At 28.3% G+C, this 21,147-nt stretch overlaps 2 protein-coding genes across 2 annotated transcripts in view; both read left to right on the top strand.

The window, feature by feature from the left end:
- LOC142221015 (uncharacterized) overlaps positions 1–21,147 on the top strand; it is a 294,520-nt gene that overhangs the window by 214,307 nt on the left and 59,066 nt on the right. The gene's annotated exons all lie outside the window — the stretch shown is intronic.
- On the top strand, positions 7,764–16,908 carry LOC142225318 (uncharacterized). The gene is made up of 5 exons (XM_075295094.1): positions 7,764–7,821; positions 14,931–15,272; positions 15,363–16,360; positions 16,472–16,696; positions 16,894–16,908. The coding sequence occupies exons 1-5, from the start codon at positions 7,764–7,766 to the stop codon at positions 16,906–16,908; spliced, it is 1,638 nt and encodes a 545-aa protein (XP_075151209.1).

The raw sequence follows: 21,147 nt of genomic DNA, 5'->3' as shown, positions 1-21,147 counted from the left end.
TGGTACAAACCTTTATATATAGCCCCAACACATTTGACGGATGTGATATGGTATCGAAAATTTAGATCTACAAAGTGGTGCAGGGTATAATATAGTCGGCCCCGCCCGACTTTAGACTTTCCTTACTTGTTTTTTACTAATATTGTGTTTCACCCTAGTGCACAAGCCGACTTAAATTTTGAGTCTATAGATTTGTAGAAGTCTATCAAATTCTGTCCAGTCCGAGTGATATTTAAATGTATGTATTTGGGACAAATCTTTATATATAGCCCCCAACACATTTGAAGGATGTTATATGGTATCGAAAATTTAGATCTACAAAGTGGTGCAGGGTATAATATAGTCGGCCTCGCCCGACTTTAGACTTTCCTTACTTGTTAAAATTACTAAAATACAAATACTTCAATGATATCTAAACTTTAATATAATTTAAAATTATGCTGTGTGTACATCACTTTTAATACATCTAATAAAATGTTCACATTTCGTCCTAATCTAACAAGATAGTATCTATTTAAAATAATTCCTGAGCCGCTTCAAAAATTGATTTTTGTTATATTTAAATGGCAGATAGTGTTATGAAAACGAAGCTTTAATAAAATATAAAACATTTCTATGTGTGCAGCATTTCAATTATTTTCCATAAATATTCTTATTATTTGAAAATTATAGCGCCTAATTGGAATGAGAAATGAACTAAAACAAAAATTGATTTTTGAAAGTAATAAACAGCAAATAGAGCGTTGATATTAGAGCTTCAATAAAATGTAAAACATTGCTATGTGTGCAACGTTTATAATATTTCCAATATCCCTATATTTTAAAATAAGAAAAATCCTAGTTTCCATTTTTACCGATTTCGGAGACGTTGTAAAAATTGATTTTTGAAGTCCACTAACGACAAATATATATCTGATATCGATACTTGAATAAAATGTAATTCAATGCTATGTGTGCAACTTTTAAATTATTTCTAATAAAATAAAACTAGTTTTTAATATAAAACTATATTGTCTTCTTTGAACGATATATTGCTTCAGGAATTGCTAAAAGAAGCCACTATTTGCTTGCATTAAGAAAATCTGGATTTTATATTAGGAATATTTTAAGCAGTGCACACAGAGCATTGATTTACATTTTATATACACACAGAGCATTGATTTACATTATATAGATATCAGAATTATATTTTCCGCTTATTGGTGTCGAAAATCAATTTTTGTAACGCTTTGGAATCATTCAATTATTATTTTATTGGAAATACTCTAAGCACTGAATATATTGCAATGCTTTAAATTTTATTATAGCTTCAATATAAGCGCTACCGTGGTGCAATGGTTAGCATGCCCGCCTTGCATACACAAAGTTGTAGGTTCGATTCCTGCTTCGACCGAATACCAAAAAGTTTTTCAACGGTGGATTATCCCACCTCAGTAATGCTGGTGACATTTCTGAGGGTTTCAAAGCTTCTCGAAGTGATTTCACTGCAATGTGGAACGCCGTTCGGGCTCGGCTATAAAAAGGAGGTCCCTTGTCAGTGAGCTTAACATGGAATCGGGCAGCACTCAGTGATAAGAGAGAAGTTCACCAATGTGGTATCACAATGAACTGAATAGTCTAAGTGAGCCTGATACATCGGGCTGCCACCTAAACTAACCTTGAGTGAATTACCCGAATATAATCTGATAATTGGTTGATAGTTTTGCTGCAAGTAGAGGATGCTGATGAGGAATGTGGTAATTCCGAAACGTGCGTCCATCCAACCATCTTGCAGTCTATATGGCTTTGCCTAAATAAATTTGATAAGCACACTTTTCCTATGTTGGTTAAGCTACACTTGTAGGCATGGTCAAGGCATGGTTTGATTGAAGAATAAACCAACAATAACAAAACGAGTGGAAATTATGAACTATTTTGTGAGAAGTACGAATTTAGTAAAACTGTGTATAATTTTTTCCCATTTTTAGTTCACAAAATAACAAGCTTACATTGTACCTAACCTAACTCCATCATAAATTTAAACCAAACTTTTTCACGGTATATCAACATTGTTTTCTTCTTATTTATTTAGTTTTTAGTTCACAAAATAACGCACTTCCATTGTACCTAACCTAACTCCACCATAAATGTAAACCAAACTTGTTCACGGTATATCAACATTGTCTTAATTTTTTATCGTTTATTAACCAAATTTAAAATATCAAATTTAACTGACCAATACCAATATCGGTCCCACAATACCAATTTTATCCACTGTATGTCCTCATTTTTTCGTCTTTCTTGTTTACTCTAACAAAGGCCAATAAAATAATGAGTATTTTCATATATGCATCATTGATTGTACGATTCAACGATTCCTGAAGCACAGGTAGAATTGAGTTTTGAAACAGGTTAATGCCAAATGTGTCACTGATATCGCAGCTTTAATCAAATGTTTACAACTTTCATGTGTGCAGATTTTAAAGGAAATTAAATTATGTATTTATTATTTTAATATTAAAAGATACACTATCTTTCGTTAAAAGTCTTTACCAAAAAATATTTTTTTTTGTAGACTTCAGCTTTTTCTCGATGTATTCACCAAGCTTGTAATTTCATTCCATTTCCACTTTCTGATCCAATTAAAAACAAATATTTTCATGTATGCATCATGGATTGTACTCTATTTAGAAATACTATACAAAACGATTCCTGAAGCATCGGAAGAATTGAGTTTTGAAATGGGTTAATACCAAATGTATCACGAATATTGCAGCTTTAATAAAATGTATACCACTTTCATGTGTGCAGATTTTAAAGGAAATTATATTATGTAATTATCTTTTTTTTAATATTTGAAGATAGATCTAGGAACCATTAAAGCTTTTTAGCGAAAAAATTTATTTTTCGAATTTAATTTTTTTTGTTAACCAAATTTAAAATATCAATTTAAGTAGACCGACCGATATTGGTATTTTTCCATTTTCTGATTCCACTTTAGAGTTGAGATCATGCTTTATCCATTTTTTTAGACTTTAACAAAGGCGAATAATAATTAAATTTTTTCGTATTTGCAAAGTGGATAGCACAATCTTAAAAAGAAAAACTATATTAAATGATTCCTGAAACACCGGAAGAATTGAGTTTTCAAACAAGTAAATGCCAAACGTAGCACTGATATCGTTGCTTTAATAAAATTTATAACGCATTCATGTGTGCAGATTTTAAAGGAAATTAAACTGTATTTTGTCAATGCTTTAATATTAAAAGATGGCGCTACTTAATTAAATCTTCTTACCAACATTTTTTATTTTTCAAATTTATGTTGTGTCTGTCAAACAAATTAAACCGAACGATATTGTAATTTTTCCATTTTCTAATTAAATTTTAAACAAACATTTACCCATTGTATGTCGCCATTTTTTTGTTTACTTTGACAAAGGCCGATAAAATATTGAATATTTTCATGTATGCTTCTTGGATTGTACTATCCTTTATGATTACTATACTAAGCGATTCCTGAATCACCGGAAGAATTGAGTTTTGATACAGGTAAATGCCAAATGTAGCACTGATATCGTAGCTTTAATAAAATGTGTAACACTTTCATGTGTGCAGTTTTTAAAGGAAATTAAATTATGTATTTATATTTTTAATATTAAAAGATAGTATCACTCTATATTTTATTTTTTGTATACTTCAGTTTTTTTTTCTCGTTGTATTAGCCAAACTTACAATTAACTTGACTAACTAATATTTATGCAATTTTAGCTTGTTTTGTGTTATTGAAGCCAAAGTGTTGTAAATTGTTTTCTATTCCCATAAGAGCGAAGCTTAAAGTTGGTATATTAACAAGCTATTGGCTAGTCTTGAGATATTGAATGGTATTATGGGCCATTAATTGCCGCAAATTGAAAGGTGTTTTCCACATTTACGATGTTTTTTTTTAAGCAAACATTTCAAATCAACCAACCTGCAAGTGCCAAACTATTTTTTGTTTTCACCGAAGTTTTTCATACCGGACCTAAGTGGCTAAAAAATTGTCTGCATTACGTGAGAAAATTTCAAATGTTCTAATTTTTATTACATAGTTTTTTTTTTTTTAATGTGTTTTAACATCGACTATGGAATCAGTTTATTGCACTTTTGTGATTTATTGTTTTTACGTTTTTTCTCTCTTACGGCAAAATCGTTTTAATTTTCTTTGAAGTCGTGCTTAAATTAGTTTATAGATTGTTAGCAAACATTTTTATGACTTTATAATTAAGATGTTAATCGAATTTACCATAAATTAACACATTTTTGTTTTAATGAAGTGGAAATTGAAAAAAGTGGGATTTTGACGTATTATGTTAGTTTGGGGTAATTGTTTCGGGTAATAATAATTAGGGATCATTTTAGTCATTAATTCAAAAAATTAAGGTAATAACAAGTATATATGGCCGTAAGTTCGGCTAGGCCGAAGCTTATGTACCCTCCAACATGGATTGCGTAGAAACGTCTTCTAAACACTGCCATCCACAATCGAATTACTTGGGTTGCGGCAACACTTGGCGATGGCAAGGTATCTTAAAACCTAAATTAAAAAAGACTGATTAAATACGTATATAATTCAGTTTGACAATTTTTTTTATAAAAATAAAATTTTTGCAAAATTTTCTATAGAAATAAAATTGTGACATTTTTTATAGAAATAAAATTTTTACAAAATTTTCTATAGAAATAAAATTTTGACAAAATTTTCTATAGACATAAAATTTTGACAAAATTTACTGTAGAAATAAAATTTTTACAACAAAATTTTCTATAGAAATTAAATTTTGGTAGATTATTTTTGGATCGAGTGGCAACCATGATTATGAACCGATATGGACCAATTTTGTGTGATTGGGGATCGGCTATATATGACAATGGACTGAATAGTCTAAGTGAGTCTGAAACTTAATAGGGCGGCCACTTTAACCTAACCTAACTATAGACCAATATGAGCCAATTTTGGTATGGTTGTTTGCGGCCATATACTAACACCACGTTCCAAATTTGAACCGGATCAGATAAATTTTGCTGCTCCAAAAGGCTCCGGAGATCAAATCTGGAGATGGGGGCTATATATAATTAGGGACCGATATGGACCAATTCCGGCATGGTTCTTAGAGACCATATACCGGCACCATGTACCAAATTTCAGCCGGATCGGATGAAATTTGCTTCTCTTTGAGGCTCCGCAAGCCAAATCTGGGGATCGGTTTATATGGGGGCTATATATAATTATTGGCCGATATGGACCAATTCCGGCATTGTTGCTAGAGACCATATACCGACACCATGTACCAAACTTCAGCCGGATCGGATGAAATTTGCTTCTCTTTGAGGCTCCGCAAGCCAAATCTGGGGATCGGTTTATATGGGGGCTGTATAATTATGGACCAATTCCGGCATGGTTCTTAGAAACCATATACCGACACCATGTACCAAATTTCAGCCGGATCGGATGAAATTTGCTTCTCTTTGAGGCTCCGCAAGCCAAATCGGGGGATCGGTTTATATGGGGGCTATATATAATTATGGACCGATATGGACCAATTCCGGCATGGTTCTTAGAGACCATATACCGACACCATGTACAAAATTTCAGCCGGATCGGATGAAATTTGCTTCTCTTTGAGGCTCCGCAAGCCAAATCTGGGGATCGGTTTATATGGGGGCTATATATAATTATTGACCGATATGGACCAATTCCGGCATTGTTGCTAGAGACCATATACCGACACCATGTACCAAACTTCCGCCGGATCGGATGAAATTTGCTTCTCTTTGAGGCTCGGCAAGCCAAATCTGGGGATCGGTTTATATGGGGGCTATATATAATTATGGACCGATGTGGACCAATTCCGAAATGGTTCTTAGAGACTATATACCAACACCATGTACCAAATTTCAACCGGATCGGATGAAATTTGCTTCTCTTTGAGGCTCCGCAAGCCAAATCGGGGGATCGGTTTATATGGGGGCTATACATAATTATGGGCCGATGTGGACCAATTTTTGCATGGTTCTTAGAGACCATATACCGACACCATGTACCAAATTTTAGCCGGATCGGATGAAATTTGCTTCTCTTAGAGCAATCGCAAGCCAAATTTGGGGGGTCCGTTTATATGGGGGCTATACGTAAAAGTGGACCGATATGGCCCATTTGCAATACCATCCGACCTACATCAATAACAACTACTTGTGCCAAGTTTCAAGTAGATAGCTTGTTTCGTTCGGAAGTTAGCGTGATTTCAACAGACGGACGGACAGACATGCTCAAATCGACTCAGAATTTCACCACGACCCAGAATATATATACTTTATGGGGTCTTAGAGCAATATTTCGATGTGTTACAAACGGAATGACAAAGTTAATATACCCCCATCCTATGGTGGAGGGTATAAAAATAAAAACAAATGTGATGTAGTTTGAACAGTTTGAAAGTAGCTTGATTTATTTTATATTAATTTGACTAATTTAAAATATTTAAATTTGCTTAAAACTTGTTTAGTTTAATTAAATTGAATTTGTTTTATTTTAATTAATTTGATTGAATTTTATTTAAGTTATTCTCTTAACCAAATTACGAATACAAATATATGTATGTTTTTTTAATTTATTTAAAGTATCTAAATTTACGGCCATTTTGTTAAGTTCCATTAAATTTTTTAGCCTTAATTATTAATTTTATTTAATTATTTAATTTAGTACCTTAACATACTCTAATGTGTTTTATTTTTAGTTCAATTCAAGTAGTCGCAAGTTTTAAAATGTACGGCCGTTTAGTTTGATTAAAATCTATTCGACTTTGATTAAATTGTAATAAAAAATACATAAACACAAATTATAAAGGTTGAGTCAAACTTGAAACTAGACTGATTTATTTCATTTTAGTTTGACTATTTTAAAATATTTAAATTTACTTAAAGTTTGTTTAGTTTCATTAAATTTAATTTGTTTTATTAGAATTAATAATTAAATTAAATTTTATTTTATTTCAATTAAATTATATGACCAGAATTTTATTCTCTTAACTAAACTAAATATATATTTATTATGTTTTTATTTACTTTTTAATTAATTTATTTTAGTTTATTTATTATGTTAATTTATTTTAACTAATTTAATGTATTTAAATTTACGTCCATTTTGTTTAGTTTCATTAATTATTATATTAGATTAGACTTATATTAGACTTAATTATTAATTTCATTTTATTATTTTGTAATAATTTAATTTAAATAAAAACACTAAAATAATTGAAAATCAATGTTTCTCGATGGATTGGCTAGATAAATCTAGATGACACTTGTGGTCTTTATAGAAATAATTGTATGGCTGCTGGGCTTGAGGGCCACATTGCCGGCCGGTTGGTTTGCTGACTAATTGATCGATTTCGTCAATCGTGCAAATTAGCTCTCTTTGTTGATCTTGCCAGGGGCTTTTATTTCTTTCCATGTCTCTGGGCGAAATTCAATTAAATTACAAGCATACAAACTTAGTTTTTTATGACAAATGCCTGAGAATTTGTTTGTTTTTTTCTCCCCATTTCTGGACTAATCACGATGTTATATGGTGTCTGGGAAATGTATAGATTGTCAATGGCATTGTACATACATTTCGTGCAGTTTTAAAAAAATGAGAAAACAAAAACGAACTTTTTTTTCAAACAAGCAAGCAATAGAAATATGATGACACGAGTGACACCCATTACTTACTAATCGCTTTTATTTCAAAGTTTAAAATTATCATGAATGATGGTAGTGATCGTCATAGTCATCATTATCATTATCATCATCATCATCATCGTGATCACTGCGACTGACAATGATGATGGTGATGACACTTTTCTCGCTGGTATTGGGTTTTCATTTTCAATACCCCCACTTGCATGACTTTCATTGTGGGTGTTTGATTTCCTGACCCAACCTTAAACTTGGAATCGAGTAGAAAAATTCTAATAAAGTGAAAAACCAAAGCGTTTTTTTTTTCATTTGAATTATTTAATTACATCAATTTGTCATGATTTCAATTATGAATAATGCCTGAAGACATGCAAGGGAAGTTATATGAACTTAAAATGCAATGAACAATGGGGGAGCATTACCACGTGTGGCTAATCGAGGATTGAATACTTTGCAAATAAAATTTTAGTATTACATATTAAAAAAAATAAAATTGTGTGCAAACCAGCTAACACGTTTACCACGTTTACCAAAAATAATAGATTTTTTACTGTTTGGTAGAATTCTTGATGTTTTGGTAGAATTTTCAAAAAATTTCTCTTCAACTAAAAAAAAATTTTCCTAAAAATAAAAATTTGCAAAAATTTTCTCTATACGTAAAAATTTGCACAAATTTCCTATAGAAATAAAAATTTGCAAAAATTGTCTATAGAAATAAAATTTTGACAAAATTTTTTATACAAATAAAATTTTGACAAAATTTTCTATACAAATAAAATTTTGACAAAATTTTCTATAGAAATAAAATTTCGTCTAAATTTCTATAGAAATAAAATTTTGACAAAAATGTCTATAGAAATACCATTTTGACAAAATTTTCTATAGAAATAAAATTTTGAAAAATTTTCTATAGAAATAACATTATGACAAAATTTTTTATACAAATAAATTTTGACTAAATTTCCTATAGAAATAAGTTTTGACAATTTTTTTTTTATAGAAATAAAATTTTGACAAGATTTTCTATACCAAAAAATTGAAAAAAACTATGTAGAAATTAAATTTTCCTTTGTTGGTTAAGCTACACTTGTAGTTTAGTCAATGTATGGTTTTAAGCTGAAATCAATAAAAACAACAACAATGATTAAAGAACAAAACCAACAATAACAAACCAAAACGAATTTAAGAAAAATCTGAATTAAAATTTTTACAAAATTTACTATAGAAATACAATTTTGACAAAATTTTATATACAAATAAAATTTTGAAAAAAAATTTATAGAAAATAAATTTTGCAAAAAAATATATAGAAATTAAATTAGACAAAATTTCCTAGAGAAATAACATTTTGGTAAAATTCTCTATAGAAGTAGTGTTTAACAAAACTTTCAATAGAAATAAAATTTTGACAAAATTTTCGATTAAAATAAAATTTTGACACATTTTTCTATAGAAATAAAATATAAACAAAATTTTTTATAGAAATAAAATTTTGACAAGATTTTCTATACAAATAAAATTTTGCAAAAAATTTTCTATAGAAATAAAGTTTTCTATAGAAAAAAAGGGAAAAAATATGTAGAAATTAAATTAAAAAAAAAAAAACAATCTGAATTAAAATTTTGACAAAATTTACTTTAGAAATAAAATTTTAACAAAATTTTCTATAGAAATAAAATCTTGACAAAATTTTCTATAGAAATAAAATTTTGCACAAAATTTCTTTAGAAATAAAATATTGCAAAAATTTTCTATAGAAATAAAATTTGACAAATAAAATTTTACAAAAATTTTCTATAGAAATAAAATTTTACAAAAATTTTCTATAGAAGTAAAATTTTTCAAAAATTTTCTGCAGAAATAAAATTTTAACAAAATTTTCCATAGAAATAAAATTTTGACATAATTTTCTATAGAAATAAAATTTTGACAAAATTTTCTATAGAAATAAAATTCTGACAAAATTTTCCGTATTAATAAAATTTTAACAAAATTTTCTATATAAACAAATGTTGACAAAATTTTCTATAGAAATAAATTTTTGACAAAATTTTTTATAGAATTAAAATTTTGACAACATTTTTTATACAAATAAACTTTTGACAAAATTTTTTATAGAAATAAAATTTTGACAAAATTTTCTATAGAAAATAAATTTTGAAAAAAACCTGTAGAAATTAAATTTGACAACATTTTCTATAAAAATGAAATTTTGATCAAATTTTCTATAGAAATAAAATTTATTTTTGGTGTTTTGATCTCAGCTTTAAAACCATTGCGTTGATTAAACCACAAGAGTAGCTTAACCAATAGAGGAAAATAATGTTTGCCAAATTTATTTGGGCAAAGCTCTATAGACTGCAAGATAGTTGGATGGACGCACGTTTCGGAATTACCACATTTCTCATCAGCATCCTCTACTTGCAGAAAAACTATCAACCAATTATCAGAATAAATTCAGGCAGTTCGCCAAACCCAAAGTGTATTAATTTATTTCGGCTTATGCCGAAATAAATTAATACAAACATCTCTCTTTTCCTTTGCCACCATCAAATCATCGACATTTGTATAAAAAAATTTTATTTCTATAGAAAATTTTGACAAAATTTTCTGCAGAAAAAAAATTACAAAATTTTCTAAAGAAATAATGTTAGCAAAATTTCATAAAAAAATATTGACAAAATTTTCGATAGAAATAAAATTTTGACAAAATTTTCTATAGAAATAAAATTTTACAAAATTTTTGTATAGGAATAAAATTTTGCAAAAATTTTCTATAGAAATAAAATTTTGCAAAAATTTTCTATGGAAATAAAATTTTACAAAAATTTTCCATATAAATAAAATTTTGCAAAAAAATTCTATAGAAATAAAATTTTGCAAAAATTTTCTATAGAAATAAAATTTTGCAAAAATTTTCTATAGAAATAAAAAAACTATGTTAACAAAACAAAAAACAATCTGAATTAAAATTTTGATAAAATTTACTACTGAAATAAAACGTTGACAAAATTTTCAATACACGGATGAAAAAGACTGTTTTTCATATGTTTGGCTATAAACATTATATGTTTGGAACACAAATTTTTAAACACAATATTTTTGAGTGCAAGCATATAATGTTCATAAACTAGCATAACAAGTTTGGGACATATATGTTAATATGTTAGAACATATTATGTTTGGGACATAAAATGTTTGTAAATATAATATGCTTGGATGCAAACATATATTAATTTAGAAATAGCCTATAAACATATATGTGTTTAGTAGCTTGGAGCGCTATTTAACAGGGAGCGATATTGAATTAAGTTGGTGGTTGTTGCTTGTTATTACAAAATTAACATTTTATTTTTCCTTGGGCAATTGATCAGCTACTTCTTTGATCCTTACAAACTGTGTGGTCCGCTGTTCGAATCCCCGTCCGGCAAAAGGTAAAATTAAAATAAAAAAAAAATCATACAATTGAATAATTTCTTCTATAATGTTTGTATTACAGAAAAAGGTGCTAAGAACTAAAAAATCTCGTGGAAGTGAGAAAGATGTGGGGAAATATACAATTGGGCAGAAACAAAATTTTGAGCATTCAGGTCGAAAACCCATGTTGTTAGCACCTATATTACCTGTTTATTTTCATAATTCATTATGATTGTAAATATATAAATAAATAAATAAAATTTTGAGCACAATATTGTTTGGGAGAATTTTTTTTAAGCATATAATATTTTTGGGTGCAAAATGCTTCCAAACATATTATATGTTCACATAATAACATATTGTTTTTTGGAAGACAAAATTATTGAATTTGGATGCAAAAATACAAAATGTTTGGAACTTAGACTACCCAAACATATATTGTTTAGACCAATATGCTTTCAAACATATTATATATTGGAAGAGATCAAACATATAAATGTTTGGGCAATACCCAAAAATGTATATGCTTGAAGCAAAATATGTTTGGGAGTATATGTTACAGAAGCGATTTTTTGTGAGCGTGTAGAAATAAAATATGGACAAAATGTTCGATATAAATAAAATTTTATCAAAATTTTCTATAGAAATAAAATTTTGACGAAATATTGTATAGAAATACGATTTTGCAAAAATTTTCTATATAAATAAAATTTTGCAAAAATTTCTATAGAAACAAAATTTTGCAAAAATTTTCTATAGAAATAAAGTTTTGACAAAATTTTCTATAGAAATAAAATTTTGACAAAACTTTCTATGGAAATAAAATTTTCACGAAATATTGTATAGAAATACAATTTTACAAAAATTTTCTATTGGAATAAAATTTTGCAAAAATTTCTATAGAAATAAAATTTTGCAAAAATTTTTTATAGAAATAAAGTTTTGACAAAATTTTCTATAGAAATAAAATTTTGACAAAATTTTCTATAAAAATAAAATTTTGACCAAATTTTCTGTAAAAATAAAATTTTGATTAAATTTTCTATAGAAATAAAATTTTGCAAAAAAATTTCTATAGAAATAAAATCTTGCCAAAATTTCCTATAGAAATAAAATTTTGACAAAATGTTTTATAGAAATAAAATTTTGTTGTTTTAATTAGTTGACCTTTAAACTTTTAATTATATTTGCTTAGTTCGGCTTGAGGTCATGTGAATAAAAACAGATGTTGTTGTTTTTTGAGTTGTATTTTTATATTTAAAATTTTCCAATATTTCGAGACATCTCCGATGCTCGTCTTCAGGGAAATTACTTTAAACAAAAAGAAAAAACATTTAACACATTAACAAAAAAAATATATCATTACATGAAAAACACAGATAATTACATTTAAATTTAAAGAACAGTGAACTTCTTTACAAGGGAGTATATTTACAACTAAAAGCTAATCTGTCTTTCTATATTTTTGTACAATATTTCTATAAATATGTGCACAATGGTCCGTATCAGTCTTAAAATTCATTCGTCTTTCTGCAGGTACATTTATAAAATGACGTTCAGGCCACTTTATCAGCTTTAAACGCCTTTGATAGACAAATTCAATTTACGATGGAAACAGAAGAGGACAACAAGTTACCATACTTACACGGATGAAAAAGACTGTTTTTCATATGTTTGGCTATAAACATTATATGTTTGGAAAACAAATTTTTAAACACAATATTTTTGAGTGCAAGCATATAATGTTCATAAACTAGCATAACATGTTTGGGACATATATGTTAATATGTTAGAACATATTATGTTTGGGACATAAAATGTTTTTAAATATAATATGCTTGGATGGAAACATATATTGATTTAGAAATAGCCTATAAACATATATGTGTTTAGTAGCTTGGAGCGCTATTTAACAGGGAGCGATATTGAATTAAGTTGGTGGTTGTTGCTTGTTATTACAAAATTAACATTTTATTTTTCCTTGGGCAATTGATCAGCTACTTATTTGATCCTTACAAACTGTGTGGTCCGCTGTTCGAATCCCCGTCCGGCAAAAGGTAAAATTAAAATAAAAAAAATCATACAATTGAATAATTTCTTCTACAATGTTTGTATTACAGAAAAAGGTGCTAAGAACTAAAAAATCTCGTGGAAGTGAGAAAGATGTGGGGTAATATACAATTGGGCAGAAACAAAATTTTGAGCATTCAGGTCGAAAACCTATGTTGTTAGCACCTATATTACCTGTTTATTTTCATAATTCATTATGATTGTAAATATATAAATAAATAAATAAAATTTTGAGCACAATATTGTTTGGGAGAATTTTTTTAAGCATATAATATTTTTGGGTGCAAAATGCTTCCAAACATATTATATGTTCACATAATAACATATTGTTTTTTGGAAGACAACATTATTGAATTTGGATGCAAAAATACAAAATGTTTGGAAATTGACTACCCAAACATATATTTTTTAGACCAATATGCTTTCAAACATATTATATATTGGAAGAGATCAAACATATAAATGTTTGGACAATAGCCAATAATGTATATGCTTGAAGCAAAATATGTTTGGGAGTATATGTTACAGAAGCGATTTTTTGTGAGCGTGTAGATACCATAATTCTAAGGCACAGAAATGGAATAAAAATTAACTGGTATCAAAAGCCAACAGCCACAGGACGATTGATAAATTTCAACTCCAAACATCCTAGACGAGTTATAATGAATACGGCTACAAATTTTATAAGAAGAGTACACGATATCAGCGATAAAATATTTCATAAGGACAACGAAGATAAGATAAGGACCATATTGCGATTAAATGATTTCCCGAATAAGACGATTGACGACCTAATACAACATGTAAAAGAACAACAACATATCAAACATGACGAAATTGAACCCAAAATTTATAAACCCTTGACATATGTCCCCCAATTCTCGGAAAGATTCAAATCATCTAACATGCTGAATAAGGACAAATTTCAAATTGCACAAAGGACTCATAATACAGTAAATCAATTCTTCAGCAAGACAAAATCCAAAATTAAGAAAGAAGACAAGTCAAACGTAGTATATAAGATCAAATGCAATGGAAATGACTCTGATACTTGCCAAAAAGTATATATTGGTACAACGAAAACCAAATTAAAAACTAGACTCTCAGGGCATAAATCTGATCAGAAAGCCACTGATAAGCCCTTGGAGCAAAAGACGGCACTTGCAGCACATTGCACTTTAACAGGACACAAACCAAACTTTAAGGACGTAGATATTTTGACGCAAGAAACCAATTATAAAAGGAGATTTACTCTGGAGATGCTACATATTATAAATGTACCTGCAGAAAGACGAATGAATTTTAAGACTGATACGGACCATTGTGCACATATTTATAGAAATATTGTACAAAAATATAGAAAGACAGATTAGCTTTTAGTTGTAAATATACTCCCTTGTAAAGAAGTTCACTGTTCTTTAAATTTAAATGTAATTATCTGTGTTTTTCATGTAATGATATATTTTTTTTGTTAATGTGTTAAATGTTTTTTCTTTTTGTTTAAAGTAATTTCCCTGAAGACGAGCATCGGAGATGTCTCGAAATATTGGAAAATTTTAAATATAAAAATACAACTCAAAAAACAACAACATCTGTTTTTATTCACATGACCTCAAGCCGAACTAAGCAAATATAATTAAAAGTTTAAAGGTCAACTAATTAAAACAACAAAATACACGGAAGGCACACCGCAATAATTTTCAAAATGAAACTTTACAAAAACATTAAACATAAATATAACACAGAAACGAAAAATATAATCAAACAATATTCCAAAAGTAACAGGCAAGCAGCATCCCTAAAGGCATCAACCACTTTTCTAATAAAATGCAAACAAGCAGGTATTATACCAAAATTCATCACTAATACAACAACACATACTTATAACATCTTCAATACTAACAACTTGCCGCCAAAATTCAAACGAGAATTAGAAAAGCATAACTATAACTTTCACACTAAAGTATTGAATCTCATCATACAATACAAACACATGCAAATACACAAAAATACAATAATGATTTCTAATGCTAAAGATAAACTAAGCAAAGTCATGAGCACGGGTGACTACAACAAATTCATTGAGAGTGAAAATACTCTCAGAATATCACACAACTATAAAATTAAAACTACTCACATTAAAAAACTAAACGCATTAAAACAACAACAACAAGTAGAGCTTGGCATGAACAACAAAACAAGTTGGTTTGAGAACCTCACAAATAAAACCATACCAACTAATGTTAAATGGCTGCTTTCTCTAGGACCCAAGTTTTCTCTTCCGACAACAACAACTTCCTTTCCGTTGTTCAATGTTATAGCTGAAGGCGATGAGTGCATACAAACATTAGACAATAAAGAAGAACAAGAGAATGCGAGAGTACGTTTAGCTTCTCTTATAGATGACCACATACAAAAGACTAAACCAAATAAGAAAGAGAAATTTATACTTGACACAGTGGGGGAGACACGGAAATATCTAAAGGAAAATAAAGATTTACTTATTCTAACTGCTGATAAAGGGGGAAAAACCGTAGCGATGTATAAAGACGATTATGACATAAAGATGAAAAATATTTTAAGAGATATTTGTACATATAGACGCTTAAAAAGAGATCCGACATCAACACTACAAACCAAAAATAACAAACTGGTGGAAAAATTATTCAGAATGAACATCATTGACACCAACGAAAAATTAAAATTGATATGTAAAACTGCTAACGCCCCTCGAATTTATGGACTTCCGAAGATACATAAGGAAGGAGTCCCTGTAAGACCGATATGTTCTTCAATAAATTCCCCCTCTTATGAACTATCAAAATATATTGTAAATATTTTGAAAAATTTGACGAAAGATTCCAAATATAATGTAAAGGACGCAATTGAATTTAAGAATAAAACCAGTAATATTAAGATTGAGGACAATGAAACAATGATCTCGTTTGACGTAGTATCTCTTTTTCCAAGTATTCCAGTAAATTTGGCGATTAAGATTATAAAAGAAAAATGGGACGAAATAAAGGACTATACGAAGATACCGATGGATATTTTTATAGAAATGTTAACTTTTTGTATAAAGGACTCAAGATATTTTGTATATGATGACAAGGTGTATGAGCAACGTAAAGGAATGCCAATGGGATCACCAGCTTCACCTATTATCGCCGATATTGTAATGGAAGTACTCTTGGACTCAGTATTGGAAAAATTGACTATTAAACCAAAAATAATGACAAAATATGTAGATGATCTGTTCTGTATTTTGAATAAAAATGACGTTCAGGCCACTTTATCAGCTTTAAACGCCTTTGATAGACAAATTCAATTTACGATGGAAACAGAAGAGGACAACAAGTTACCATACTTAGATACCATAATTCTAAGGCACAGAAATGGAATAAAAATTAACTGGTATCAAAAGCCAACAGCCACAGGACGATTGATAAATTTCAACTCCAAACATCCTAGACGAGTTATAATGAATACGGCTACAAATTTTATAAGAAGAGTACACGATATCAGCGACAAAATATTTCATAAGGACAACGAAGATAAGATAAGGACCATATTGCGATTAAATGATTTCCCGAATAAGACGATTGACGACCTAATACAACATGTAAAAGAACAACAACATATCAAACATGACGAAATTGAACCCAAAATTTATAAACCCTTGACATATGTCCCCCAATTCTCGGAAAGATTCAAATCATCTAACATGCTAAATAAGGACAAATTTCAAATTGCACAAAGGACTCATAATACAGTAAATCAATTCTTCAGCAAGACAAAATCCAAAATTAAGAAAGAAGACAAGTCAAACGTAGTATATAAGATCAAATGCAATGGAAATGACTCTGATACTTGCCAAAAAGTATATATTGGTACAACGAAAACCAAATTAAAAACTAGACTCTCAGGGCATAAATCTGATCAGAAAGCCACTGATAAGCCCTTGGAGCAAAAGACGGCACTTGCAGCACATTGCACTTTAACAGGACACAAACCAAACTTTAAGGACGTAGATATTTTGACGCAAGAAACCAATTATAAAAGGAGATTTACTCTGGAGATGCTACATATTATAAATGTACCTGCAGAAAGACGAATGAATTTTAAGACTGATACGGACCATTGTGCACATATTTATAGAAATATTGTACAAAAATATAGAAAGACAGATTAGCTTTTAGTTGTAAATATACTCCCTTGTAAAGAAGTTCACTGTTCTTTAAATTTAAATGTAATTATCTGTGTTTTTCATGTAATGATATATTTTTTTTGTTAATGTGTTAAATGTTTTTTCTTTTTGTTTAAAGTAATTTCCCTGAAGACGAGCATCGGAGATGTCTCGAAATATTGGAAAATTTTAAATATAAAAATACAACTCAAAAAACAACAACATCTGTTTTTATTCACATGACCTCAAGCCGAACTAAGCAAATATAATTGAAATAAAATTTTGGCAAAATTTTCTATAGAAATAAAATTTTACAAAATTTTTGTATAAAAATAAAATGTTGCAAAAATTTTCTATAGAAATAAAATTTTGCAAAAATTTTCTATAGAAATAAAATTTTGCAAAAGTTTTCTATAGAAATAAAATTTTGCAAAAAATTCCTATAGAAAAAAAAAGTTTTGACAAAATTTTCTATATAAATAAAATTTTTACAAAATTGTCTATATAAATAAAATTTTGACAAAATTTTCTGTATAAATGAAATTTTGACAAAATTTTCTGTATAAATAAAATTTTGATACAGTTTTCTATAGAAATACAATTTTGACAAAATTTTCTATAGAAATAAAGTTTTGACAAAATTTTCTATAGAATTACAATTTTGCAAAAAATTTCTATAGAAATAAAGTATTGCAAAAATTTTCTATAGGAATAAAATTTTGACAAAATTTTCTATAGAAATAAAATTTTGACAAAATTTTCTATGGAAATAAAATTTTGACAAAATTTTCTATAGAAATAAAATTTTGACAAAATTTTCTAAAGCAATAAAATTTTCTACAGAAATCAAATTTTACAAAAATTTTCTGTAGAAATAGAATTTTGCAAAAATTTTCTGTTGTTTTGCAAAAACTTTTTATAGAAACATAATTTGGACAAAATAGAAATATTTTTGTTTTTTTGTAAATTTGTGGTAAAATTTTCTTACAATTTTGTTAGACGACCGCCTGGTCCACGAGGAGGACCACCCAGTCTGGGATGAGGACCACCTGGTCCGTGATGAGGGCTCCCGGGTCCGTGATGAGGGCCATCAGGTCCATGTGGAGGACCACTAGGAGGGCGAGGTCGGCGAGACGGACGAAGTGTTGTGGTTCCAGTTTCTTCGTCGTCACCGGTCCGGTACATGGTTCTGTTGTTTCTTCTCCATAATCTCCAGTTCCTGTTTCTTCTCCATCATCTCCAGTTCCTGGTTCTGTTGTTTCTACTTCATCATCTCCAGTTCCTGGTTCTATTGTTTCTTCTCCATCATCTCCAGTTCCTGGTTCTGTTGTTTCTTCTCCATCATCACCAGTATCGGTATCATTTACTGGACTTCCATCATCACCAGTAATGGTATCTGGATCTGTAATATCAACTCCATCAGCATCTGTACCATCAGCGTTCAGCGTTCACAACCAAAAAAGAAATCAAACAAAGACTATTAATTATCCAAAAAATCAAATTGCAAATTTATAAAAAAAAAGTTGACAAAAATTTTTCTGTAGAAATAAAATTTTCTATAGAAATAAAATTTGGATCAAATTTTCTATAATCAAATTTTGCAAAAATTTTCTATAGAAATAAAATTTTCTATAGAAATAAAATTTTCTATAGAAATAAAATTTTCTATAGAAATAAAATTTTCTATAGAAATAAAATTGTGCAAAAATTTTCCATAGAAAAAATTTTTGCAAAAACTTTTTATAGAAACATAATTTGGACAAAATAGAAATATATTTTTCTTTTTTTGGTAAATTTTTGTTAAAATTTTCTTAAAATTTTTTTGGATTATTTTTGGCACGAGTGGCAACCCTGGTGTCTGATCGGAGATGGACTATTTCGAAAATTCAATTTTAGTTATGCAATTTTATCTAAAAATTAAAAATTTTTTATCGAAAAATTAAAATTATTTTCTAATATTATAAAATTTTTTCTTACAATTACTAAAAACAAACTATTAAACGTAAATCACGAAAATTACATACTCATAAATGATTTATAAAGAATATCATTATTAAATCTAAAAATGTTCCTAATTAACTTAAATTGGTTCTAATTCTTGACCTATTCAAGGTTAATCGATTTGTTTTGATTTTAAATCTATTTTAATGGTTCAAACACTATTCAGTGAATTTCATTATCAGCAAATCGTTTTTTTTTAATAAAGTATTGGTGGCGCCTAAGAACACTGTGTTTTTCCATGGAGATGATTTCTCTCACAGTCATGATTTTCTCATATAACGTATTGACAAATTTTGTTTATGCTTATTTTTATTGACTCTACTCAAATAAATGACAACTCCCACTGAATTAGAACTTTAAATATGTTTATGCGATTAACACCTTGTATCTAAAAATATATTGCCAATATATAAATTTAGCATGATTTATTTTTGGAGCTTAGCTACCAACATGGTAAATAAATTCAATAAATATATGAGGTATTGAAGGGAAAATTTTTTTTTAATTTTTTTTCTGAATTTTAATGAAATATATTCCCGTATGAAATAATTTTCGTATATCCAGAGATATGCTTATAAATTTATTTTTCTTATAAACATTACTTGCATATAAAAACAAATAAGTGTATTAAATATCCCCCAAAAAAGAGCTTCCAAAATGTAGTTTGGATATCCAGTCTGTGATCCGGAAGTAGTGCAAACTTGGATCATCTCCAACGAATTTTTAATGGGATTGTTATAGGACGGAAGTACTCCGTTTTTGAATCCTTTGCATTGTTTAAGAAGTGTCTTCCTTGCACACAAAAAAATATTTTTTGTCTTCAATCACTAAATTAATTGATCCAATTCATTTCTAATTGAAATGTCGTCAATCACAGAAATGATAGTATCAATTAAAAAATTAATTGATCAAATTAAAAAACCAATATGGATTTGTTGCAGTGAGCAAACATTATTTTTTCTTTATTGACATTTTTAAGTGGTTGCTTAAAAACAATGCTACCCTAATACTTTAATTTGTGTTCAACTTGTCAATCTTTAAACACGCGAACTACTTGAGGGTAGATAAGAGCAAAAAATTGCCCTCTATTAAGGTAGCTTTGTACGTCCATCATATGCTACACACTGCTCCTCTCTCTCCTCCTCCTCCTCTAATAGATATTTAAACTCACTATTGTTTGTGCAATTTTAAGATTACTGAAATTGTTTAATGAGAATAGTTTGCTGTAATACTCACTATTACGTATTTCGAAAGGAACAACCAATTGAAAAAAGAAACAAATAATTATAAAATACAAAATCAGAGTATTTTTTTATCAATAAAGATACTGTTTTAGTTTTAACGACTTGCGAATTATTTGTATTTGATAATATTAAGTATCAATAAAGCGGTCAACTACTGCGATACTTAAGGTGAAATTGTAATTACTTATATAAGCATGTAGATATTTTGTCAAGATTTTACTTCTTAAGAAAATTTTTTCAAAATTTTATTTCTTTAGAAAAATTAGTCAAAATTGTATTTCTATAGAAAATTTTGTCAAAATTGTATTTCTATAGAAAATTTTGTCAAAATTTTATTTCTATAGAAAATTTTGTCAAAATTGTATTTCTATAGAAAATTTTTTCAAAAATTTATTTCTTCAGAAAATTTTGTTAAAATTGTATTTCTCTAGAAAATTTTGTCAACATTGTATTTCTATAGAAAATTTTGTAAAAATTTTATTTCCTTAGAAAATTTTGTCAAAATTTTATTTCTATAGAAAATTTTGTTAA

The sequence above is a fragment of the Haematobia irritans genome, chromosome 1 (assembly GCF_050003625.1).
Source record: "Haematobia irritans isolate KBUSLIRL chromosome 1, ASM5000362v1, whole genome shotgun sequence".
Taxonomy (NCBI): Eukaryota; Metazoa; Arthropoda; class Insecta; order Diptera; family Muscidae; genus Haematobia; species Haematobia irritans.
This window is presented reverse-complemented; position numbering and strand designations above follow the sequence as displayed.